Below are 11122 nucleotides of genomic sequence, written 5' to 3' on the forward strand. Positions count from 1 at the left end.
GCAAATATTTTTGTGTTCCTTACATGTTAGCGATCATTTCCATATGCATGTCGACACTGTCATGTACTTTTTGCTTGAGGGGAGGGTGGGGGAACACAATTTTTTTCCCCGAAATTTTGGAATTTTGAGAGTTAGCCCCTCCCCCTCGCCACATATACGCCAAATTTGCAAAAATTTCATATAGTCTGAATCTCTGGTTCATTCCGCGTACAACGGTATATCACTCATCTCCCTAGGGCAATTAGCTTCCGATCTACACTTATTTAATTGAAACTCTGCATTTTGCTCAAAATCGGCAAAAGGTCTTGGGCGTCAAAAGGTTAATAAAAGCGATAAGATTCCTCTACACTAAATTTCTAGGTGAAAGTATATTAATGTAGGAACATGGACGGCTGGAAGGGGGGAGCAAGGATGGCCACACCTCCCCCTTAGAAATTGAATGTCAAGCTAAAAGTATATATTTCACAGGTATCATTTGATTTCAGTTATAGTTATTTGCATTAACGCGATAATTTCAAATTCACTATTATCGGGGTAATATACCCCATGGAAAAATATCTTGCTCGAACCTCCGTTCAAAAAATCTGCGGACGTCCATGATTAGGCCCCCCCTTCCCCCCCCGGTGCGCACGCCTATGAAGCACAGGTAGTCTCGCATGTCATCCAGTGACCGTGACTTTGTTGCTTATACATCGTTCTTCACAGTTCAGCACAGATGGAAATCTAAGGGTGTTAAATCGGGAGATCTGGGTGGACATTAGGCACTTCTCTCTTATTAAAGTTCAAAGAGTGTAAACACTATTTTGTGATACACTGTACATCAATTAATGAGACTTTATAATATAAAGAACCAAACATGAATCTCCATTGTTGTTTTCTTTCTATTCAAAATCCAACACTTTGGCCGCTAGACGTTTGAATCGCTCTGTACGTGACCCGGAAATGAACACAGTCCAGTATACGAACCTTCAAGCTCCGATTTCTTCGTGACGTCACATTTCATGAAGATAACGTTTGCTTTGTACTGTTCCTTTAGGGCCTTGGCTTCTTTCTGTCCCTGCTTCTCGTTGACGTCACAGAAGACGACCTGTTAGATTCAACAACGGTGATATAACTTTTTACGTCACAATATATCTTAGTACAGTTAAAATTATTTGACACTTTCGGTTGTAAGAAAATTGGTTTGAAAGTCGAAAATCAGTTTTATGAAATATCAATCCTTTATTTCCAAAACTGATGTTCAGTTTAAAAAAAAATCGAAAATACTAGTATAAATTCTACCCTGGTTTGATTCTCGCTTACCTTTGCTCCCAACTTCAAGAATTCTTTCACTGTTGCCAGACCAATCCCCGAAGCTCCACCAGTCACCAAAGCCACTTTCCCCTGAACTTCCATCGATGTTGGTGCTCTAAAAGGAAAATTAAGTAGGTATATGTTAGAGCTGAGCGACAAATTTGCGGGTCAAATTATCCTAGAAATTATACAAAATTCGAAGTTTATGTTATATTGCACCGGTTTTATGTGATAAAGCTGAATTTTATAATAACATGTAATTTAATAACCTGATGTAATACTCGACTATTTTAAAGCAAAAAAACTTGTTTAATTGATGCATATAATTAGATTGGAATACATACACACAAATATTAATCAATATTTTCACCAAATTTGAATAATTACAATTTTCAAGTATCGAAATCGGTATTGATATGGGTTCAAGCGGGGCCTCCGAGATACTTATATACGGGCCTCACACAAGCTTCCGTGACGTCACAGGACTAGTCAACTATAGTCAATTTATAGCATTTAACAAAGTGCATTATAAGAGTATAACATTTATTTTTCTGACTGAATCGTCCTTTGTTATTCATTAAGAACGTTGCTTTCACATCAAGAACATTACAAATGTTATACGGCATTACAAAATACGCGAATAATGTTGATAAAATTAAAATCCAATCTTTACCGTTCTGCATAATGTACCTTCATTTTTCAAATTACCAAGGGCAAGAAATGCGATAGAGATAATTGATCCTACATTGATACTTACTCTAAATTCGTAAAGAATTATCATGGTTAATATATAATTGCTATTCAATTGCTGTAGAATTCACTTACGATTCAACTTATGCATGCAAGATAATTTTGTAAAAGTTAGGTTGAGGAAAGGGCTTGTAAGATTGGAATTTGTTAATAAATAAACTTTCTAACTTCGGAAGTTGAATTCCCGTGTGTAACTTGAATACATTTTTACTGAGTACAAAGGTATAAAATTATCCACAATATATTTGTGAAATAGGTTATTAGAATTGAACGAAGTCGTAAAATTCCATTGATGCACGTACATTATATTTCTCCAAATGCCCGAGGAAACGATTATTCTTATGAGTGACGAAGCACATTTCCATTTAAATGGATCTGTAAACAAGCAAAACTTTTGATATTGGTCAAACGAAAACCTGCAGGAGCCCATGCTTACTGGGCTGACAAACAGTTAAGCAGGCCACCAACTTCTCACCGGATCGTCGATTGTTGAATTGAATTGATTTCAATTGTTCAAACGGACAAAGCGCTGACTCAAGATCTTAGGTAGGTCTATTAACCCTCGGATACATGTGTGGGGTCATTTTGACCCCACTGTCTGCTTATTTCCTGGTATTATAATAAAATCTAAATAAATAATTCTGATTTTCTGTGACATCTTACCATTACCATACTACTTCAGCTATAGGAACATGTATAAATAAATTTCTTACAATTTATTTTAAATTATATTTTTAACGTTTTTTTAACAATACCCCTCCTTTCCATGTGTGGGGTCATTTTGACCCCAGTCTGAAAACAGCAGGAATACATTCATAAAGGGAAATTGATCCTACATATTATGATCAATTATGGCCAAACTAAACTAAATCATGTCAAGGTCAACCACCCACCCTGCCATGACTCACTGCAAAGTGCGCATGCGCATATGTATTTGGCGCGGATTGAGGCCAACTGAGAGAAGTTGGGATGTTCCTGTTCGTGAGCTTTTTCTCAACAAATTCTCCAACCGGAAGTACAAAGCAACCTTTGGAGTCAATCGTTTCAAAGACATCAGAAGACTGCTCTGATCTGATGACAAACATACTGGCGCTGCACATCTGGAGACTGATCACATGGCTGCATTTCGAAATATAACTGGACACTTTTTATCAAAAACTGTAGCAGAATCATGGTACCCGGCGCCTTTCTTACGATTGATGAACAGTTAGTGCCTTTCGTGTAATACATGCCAAGTAAACCGGCCAAATACGGCATCAAGATCTTCTGGTTGTGTGATGCTGATAACTTTTACGCCAAAGACGGTCTAATCTACTTGGTACGACAGCCAGGAGAGCCAGTTCAAAAGATCCTCGTCAGCAACGTCGTGAAGAAACTGTGCTACACACTGCGGAACTCTGGAAGAAATATCACAACTGACCACTGACCAATTATTCACAAGTCATGACTTGGCTAACGCTCTCCTGTTACAAAATGTAACCATTGTTGGAGCAGTAAAGAAAAACAGACGTGAAATCCCACCTGCACTTACCAATATCAAGACAAGACAGCCTTGCACATCACAATTCGCCTTCCATGAAAATGAGACCCTGGTAAGCTACGTGCCGAAGAAAAACAAGAATGTCATTCTACTCAGCACCATGACATACACATTGATGATGATGATTCTAAGAAGAAACTAGAAATCATAAAGTTTTACAACCAAACAAATAGTAGAGAGGACGCCATAGTCAAACTGGTTCAAACATACACCTGCAGAAGACAGACACGTCGATGGCCAATGGTCCTCTTCTACGGTATAATGTAGTCAATGTAGGCGTTCTCAATGCATACACATGCTACTTGTCACAGCATTCTGATTACAATTCAGGCATCAGTCACAGACGCCGTATGTTCCTTATCGAGTTGGCGAATGAGTTGATTCTTCCTCACATGCAGGGGATGTGCCAAAGCTTGAACCTGAAGAAACTAGTAACTGAGGCAATGCAACTTTGCGGCGTAGTAAGGCAGGCACAGAGACTGGAGGATAGATCTTCAAAGAAAAGAGTAAGATGCCAGTTCTGCACAAGACAAGAGGACAGGAAGACGACGGAACGTTGCAGAAGATGTGGGAAACCTGTGTGCAAGGTCCACAGCAGTGTGATTGTGGTGTGCTCAGAATGCGAGTGAGGTGTATTTAATTGCCATGACAGGCCGGAACAATCTCCTTTTTATTTCTGTTTTATTCTTATTTCTTTAAAATTTATTTGTTCTAGAAATAATAATATTTAGTGCTGTATTGTGTTATCTCTAAAATACTGTTTCACAGGTCAACTGAAGTTCTGATAATTGCGAACGAAGTGTAACTACCATTCATATGTAGAACAGTGAATTGTCAATACATTGTTATTATTTGGGGGGCTTAAATAATAATAATAAAAGGGTAATTGTTTCCTATGTTATATTCAGAGAAATTATTGATCAATAAACCATATTAACTGAACTATTTACTCTGTCGTACTTATTTCAATGCATAATTGAATTGGGATCAAATTGACCCCACATATGTAAAGTTGTAAAACAAAAGTGACATGCATCCGAGGGTTAAAAGGAAAGGAAAAAGGCCTTCGAATGTGTATAGAAGCAAATTGAAGGCATCATTTTCTTTTTACACGAACTGTCGTGGCAAATTAAAATGGCATAAAATAATCTGTATTTCTGTAATAATACATTTCTGTATCTTTGAAAATTAAGTGTGTTATTCACATTTCAAAACCGTCTAACTCCTCTGCCGGACCCTGTATAATGCATGTTGTCCATATTACATTGTTGTAATATAGCAACCTACCTGAGAAAAGAAGCAGTCTGTTTTATTTTTATTTCAGGAGCGTGTGTTCTGAAACGTCACAACCAAAAACTGCTTTCTTATGCTTGTAATAACCGTAAACTACAGGAAAATAATTCTACAATGCGTACATACAAGAAAAACTATTAACAACAATACTGACGAAGGAAAAGACAACGGCCTTTGATCTTTATAGAGACTGCCGAGAGTAAAGGAAAATATACCATGCTTGTCTTACAATCCTTGACTTTTGTATACATCAACAGCAGTCTCACTACAATACCTAACATTCGGATGATCAATGTGACTACGACATATGGCACTGCAAGAGTTAATGTTTTCAATATAGGTTTTGAAAGGGGCTGCTGAAGGGAGTGCGGAAGAAAATTAGGGGGTGCGCAAGCCCCCTTCGCGTCCCCCTGGCGCCGCCCCTGCAACTTCGGCCGAAATAGGCAATTACACATATTTTGTCTGTAAATTAAATCTTAGAATTATTGCGTCCGTTTTGGATCTATCACCCATTTTTTCTCTCACAGTACAAGACTCTTTTTTGTGCTGTACACTTCCTGCGTATTCAACATTCCTTTGTTTTTGAGAACTTGGTCCAGGACGTGTTTCCAACGCAGGCTTGGCAAAGTTTGTGTTTTCTTTTACCTTTTTCTTTTAAAAATGTTTTAACCCGTGTTCTAAACAAATAAAATGTTTAAAACATAATGTCAGGACGACTTATTTCCTAAGAATATTGATTAATAAGGAATATGTTAATCATACAAGGAATAACTGTGTTAGTAGTTATGAAATATAGCTTGACTTTCTTAAAATACCTATTTATGTTAGTCTTAAATCTCGCATTTAAGCTGTTCGAGAAGCTTCAACTAATTCACAGTTGAGAGGCCTCACTTAGTCCACGTGGTAGTCACTCTGTTTTTTCGAAACACGATATTTTATTGAGAATTCAACATAATATTGACATTAAGAACTATATGCAGTATGTTAAGTGAGGAACAAAACTGTTTCATCCATATAGTAATAAATTTTTAGAACGTTTTAAACACTTGTAAAAAAAAAACATAGCTAAGTGTTTTAAACGTGGCCCACGATATGTTTCTTTGTTAATTGTCTACATTTTCAACTACTGAACAAATTTCTGAGCACAGTGAACAAAATGATACGGATTGAATGAAAATCCAAAGTTTAAAAACACGCAAATAACCACACGCTATCAAACATCAAGTGAAAATGTGTTTTAAACAAGTCTTTGTGAAAAAACAAAGCCGTGTTTTTTAAACGTTTAAGACATTAAACATGCCAACCCTATTCCCACGTAGCATCCTTGAACACGCCACTGAACGCTATAAACTAATTTGCATGTGTCCTTACCTTATATGATTCCCTGTAATTATGTAGGAAGAGGAAATGAAACGCACGTCGCGTATTCTTGCACCCACTTGCAAATGATCTCTAACCACAGATACGTAACCTTCACAGTGATATTGTGTGAAGTTACATAAACGATTTATCTAGCTATTTAACCTTGGGAAAGTGCAAGATTGCGCGTTAAATGCTTTATTGATAACAGTAATCGCTTAACAATGACATAAGTTATAATACTTTTGCAAAACTTGGTCGTCCTTTATTAATATTTTCTTTATCCTTTCTTCTACCTTCTTTCTAGATATTGAGCTGTTTATCTTGGGTTTAGTATATTTTTCTCTCTCCGTTTGACCGCTCATTTATCTACGTTGTCCTTCTAATTTAATTCTCTGTTCTATCAGCTCTTTCCACGATCTTTAGTTATATTTCTTCCATTTCTCTCTCTCACTTTTTCTGACTTGATTATTTTTGTTTTCTTCTCTCTCTTCAATCTTTTATTTCTCTTTCTCCATTTGTCTCTTTTTTCTTTATTTATCTTATATTTTCCTTCTTCTCTCTCCATTCCTGTCTCGTTTATTTTTCTTTCTTTCTCTCTCTTCCACTCTTTCTATATTACTTCTTCACTTTTCTTACTTTCCTTTGTCTATCTGTCTCGTTTCTTTCCTTTTCTATCTCTGTCTCTCTCATTCACCTGTCTTCAACTTTTTATTTGTCTCTCACTTCTCTATTTATCTTCTTTTCCTATTTCATTATTCAAGTCTCGTTTCTTCTTTCTTTCTCTTTCGCTTCCAATTTTTGTTTCTTCCTCTATCACTTCTTCAGTTTTCTTCCTTCTCGTTTCTCTTTCTACCGAGTATCTTTCTCTTTCTCTCGCCTCTCCAACTCTTTATTCTTCTGTTACTTCTTTATTTATCTTATATTCCCTTTTCAACTCTATCCCTTTCTTATTTCTCCATCCCTTCTTTCCTTTTGATTTTTCGTTTCTCTTTCTGTGTCGTTACTCTCTTTCCCCTCTCTCACACTTTATATTTCTCTGTCACTTATTTAATTATCTTCTTTTTCTTTTTCCACTATTCCTGGCGCGTTCTTCTTTCTTTCTCTCTCTCTCTCTTCGAATTTTTATTTATTTCTCTATCACTTCTTCATTTTCTTTCCTCCTCGTTTCGCTTTCTATCCCGTATATTTTTCTCTCTCTTTCTCGACTCTCCAACTCTTTATTTCTCTGTCGCTATTTCTGTTGTTTCCTCTGGCTTGGGTCAATAATCTCAGGGTTTGCTTTCCGACTTCCGTGGGGGAGTGCTCAGCGCATCGAGCTACAACGCCTGGCGTCCCGGATTCGAATCCTATTCTTTATGAATGTCCGTTCATCTGTTTGATCATATCGTCTTTCATTCTCATTTTCGCGATTAGTTAATGATGTGAATGAGAAATAATATAAACCAACTAAAAACATCAGGGATCGCGAATTCACATGAAGCGTAGAAATTACTTTTCCAAACGATAGTTGATATGACAGAGAATAAATTAAATATTGGAGACTACACTTCGTATATTTAGACTTTGATAATGATTCAACTTCACATATGTCCTTTAATCATACATATAATATGTTTTCGGTCTCGGCCATCTCTCACTGTATTCCAATTCCCGATTAGTTTTGTGTGCATAAAGCGGACTCAGCTTTGACAAGCAAGCTTTATTTCTTGAAATATACATGGTAAGAACTTCATAAAATTCTCGAAACCCTTCAAATGAGAAAAGTTTAGAAGCGTACGTTTTAAAAACGAAGACAATATTGTTAAAACTTACTTTAAGAGGAAATTACAATTATGCCCAATTCTGAGTGACGAAACGAATAATGTCTTTTCCGTTTATGTAAGACAAGTTGGTTCAAAACGATTTATAACTTTTGAAATGGCTGCTGACAATAGATGAAGTAAGTGCACAAGCCGACATGTTATTGCGTAACTTATTGTACCACAAATGAGTTGTGAAATAAGATGTTTATACTCACTTTAAGGCTGTTCTTGGCTTTGTATGACTGGCTTCGTTACATAGGATCGCTGGACATACCTGAAGGATATATTCGAGGCGAGTACCGTATCTTACGTTTCAGACAACAGCACTCACAACTTTTCATAAACTGATTAATAATAATTTCATTTCTGTCAAGTGGTAGTCGTCGCCTTATAATCAAGGGGTCCCGGGTTCGATACCCGGTGGAGGCACATAGTGGTTCGGATCTCACTTTAAACTGTAGGTCCAGTCCCGATTAGCCACACTGTGCATAAAGTGGACTTAAAACACCAAATCAACCAGTCAATCATTTCTGTCAAGTTACTCTGGATGTGTTGAAAAATAAATCACTAATTTAAAATCACTTTAAATAAATAATTTACAGAATAATGTACGTAAGGATTTTGTAGATTTCATAATCACTTTTGCTGAAAGTACAGTCTTGTAATCACTGAATTATGCTTATTAGGTTCTAAGAAAGGAAACAAAATATGTGTACTGATGGGTTGAAGTTCATACGAAATGAAATGTACGCGGAATATATAAATTGTATTCACACTTAAATTTTTCTTGATTTAAAATTCAATAATTCTTATAAGCAAAAATAGCAAAAAAATTGTGTAGAATAATATACAAAATGCTAATCCTGTTAAACCGCGAAGAGTGTCATTATGAATAAGCTGTAAATAAACATGGCAGCTGATATGTTGCAAACTATCATGTAAAAAATCGACAAAATTCAGGCACAAAAGCTATTTAAAATATTTTAAGTTACAATTATATAGTACATCCAGAATGTTTTATTTTCACTCAAGAAGTTACTGAAAATATTATAGTTTCATTAACACACTCAACAGACATTTTCAAAGCAAGTTCAGATATACAGTATCAGAAACAGAAAAATGTATGTATACATGTAATACTTTATTTGCTTTAATCAAACTGTTTAAATATTTTACAGGACCATTTACCAGAAAAAGCCTTTGCAATGCGGTGCCAAACTCATAAAAGCAATTTAAGCGTGTTTTTTATATAAAAAAATCATAAAAAAATATTTTTAAAATAAAAATCATGATTTTTATATACCCTAGCCCTCAACTACGAACATCAAGAAAGCATAATAGGGACTCGTAAAGTTCGTCCTCAGATTCTATAGTGTCTCAACCTTAAAAGTCAGTATGGAAGTAAATGGAGTACTTCCCTCTCTCTCTAATACATGAGTTTTGCCAATAGCTCTGTCCTGCTCTACCACCGCTGCGTTGCCAGATGTTACAAAATTTACAAAATGTAAATGTCATAAATTTCAAACAGTGAAATCATTATCCTGTAGAGCTTCTTATGCTCTATTTACTGACGGCATTATATAATCTGTCATAAATTCATGTGATCTGAATTTTTCATAATTATGCAATTTTGCAAAACGCTTAATTTCTTTCTAGTAAATACTTCAAAAGCCATAAATATCAAACCGCTTGAACAATTTCGCCAGTTTTTTTTTCTACGCGATCTATGATGTTTGTAGATATGATATTCTTTGCCTGAGTGAATTAATTTGCTTACGAGGAGAGTTATATATATTATATATACATTGGATATTTTGTATGAATCATCAGACCGTAACACGAAAAAGTTGGTTAGGGAGAAACTTTTCGGTTTGTCGCGATACACATGCAGACCAAGCGAGAAAAGTTTTGACCATTGTTTGAAGTTATTTTTAGAATGCATTGTTACTCCACAGCACCGTTAATTATTCCGCAATCGTAGTTTGTTTATGCGCGCTGTCTCGCGTATCAAATTCATTGCGCGCCACCAAAGTTACAATTCAGTTGCAGGCAGGTGCCCCAGTTCGTAGGAAGTGCAGTGTGCTTTATTTTCTGTAAAAAATGTATCTTAATGTTTGTTTTTGCATTTATGTAATTCTGTTTATGTAAAGGATACAACATTCAATGAAAGAAGTAACAATACTTGCGTGTATTACACATATAATGCAAATGTAAAATGGTAAATAGTTTCGTCGAAATATAAACATTTACATGCAAATCTTGAGGTAACTATCCTTTGTTTTTTTCCAAAATGCATCAAATACATAGATTTTGATGATTTCCTATACGATATTAAGGAAGTAAATTTGTCGCAATCATTAGCGATTAACAGCGACTCGATGTGACTCTGTTTGTTGATCTGGCAACGCCACGCTCCATTTAACCCATACTGACTTTTAAGGTTGAGATGCTCTATGGTAGTTTTAAGAGAAGCGAAATTAACACATACCTAAAGTCCTTTGTAGCGCTCACAACGTGGTGGAGTTGGCGCCAAGAATAAGGTATCACTGACAGACACATCACTTGTAGGTTTACGCTGATGCAGAAAGTCACGTACATGAGTATGCTTGTTGCGAAAGAAGAGGTATACAGCTGCCTGTGAAGGTCGAGCTCATGCGATGTATATGGCAAATTCGTGCTGTTAAGTCAAGTTCAATAGCCAACGATGAAAAGAGAGCGGCTATGTAAACTGTTTCTCGATATTTTTGGTCAAAAGCAAGCTTCAGGTGGCGTTAATGTACGGTGATGATTGAGCAGCCACCTGGTGATAATTTTTGTGAAGGGTTTACGATGCGGTAAGCAAGTACAGAAAAAATGAACATAGTAGCGGAATATCTGGATTTTTATTTAAGTACAGCCAACCGCAACGATAATAGTGGGCAAATTGTCCAACGCTATTTTCAAATTTTCTTAAAACTCTATAACCTGTGTTGTTTAAAGTAATATAATTCTGTTTGGAAGTAGATGTTGGTCTCTGCTTACTGATATTTATATTTCAGTTCATTATCATCACGATTGTAATCAAGGGGTACAGGGTTCGATT

General features: G+C 36.0%; 1 protein-coding gene across 1 annotated transcript in view; it reads right to left on the minus strand.

The window, feature by feature from the left end:
- LOC146004754 (15-hydroxyprostaglandin dehydrogenase [NAD(+)]-like) overlaps positions 1-10583 on the minus strand; it is a 32388-nt gene extending 21805 nt beyond the window's left edge. The window contains exons 1-3 of the mRNA XM_083143729.1: positions 10529-10583; positions 1303-1408; positions 967-1087 (exon numbers count right to left, since the gene is read on the minus strand). Of these exons, the coding sequence (XP_082999855.1) occupies positions 967-1087; positions 1303-1395 (214 nt within the window). The 5' untranslated portion in view covers positions 1396-1408; positions 10529-10583. The remainder of the gene's footprint in view (positions 1-966; positions 1088-1302; positions 1409-10528) is intronic.
- Between the last annotated feature and the right edge of the window lie 539 nt (positions 10584-11122).

Source organism: Lepisma saccharinum, chromosome 22 (genome assembly GCF_977018435.1).
Source record: "Lepisma saccharinum chromosome 22, izLepSacc3.1, whole genome shotgun sequence".
NCBI lineage: Eukaryota > Metazoa > Arthropoda > Insecta > Zygentoma > Lepismatidae > Lepisma > Lepisma saccharinum.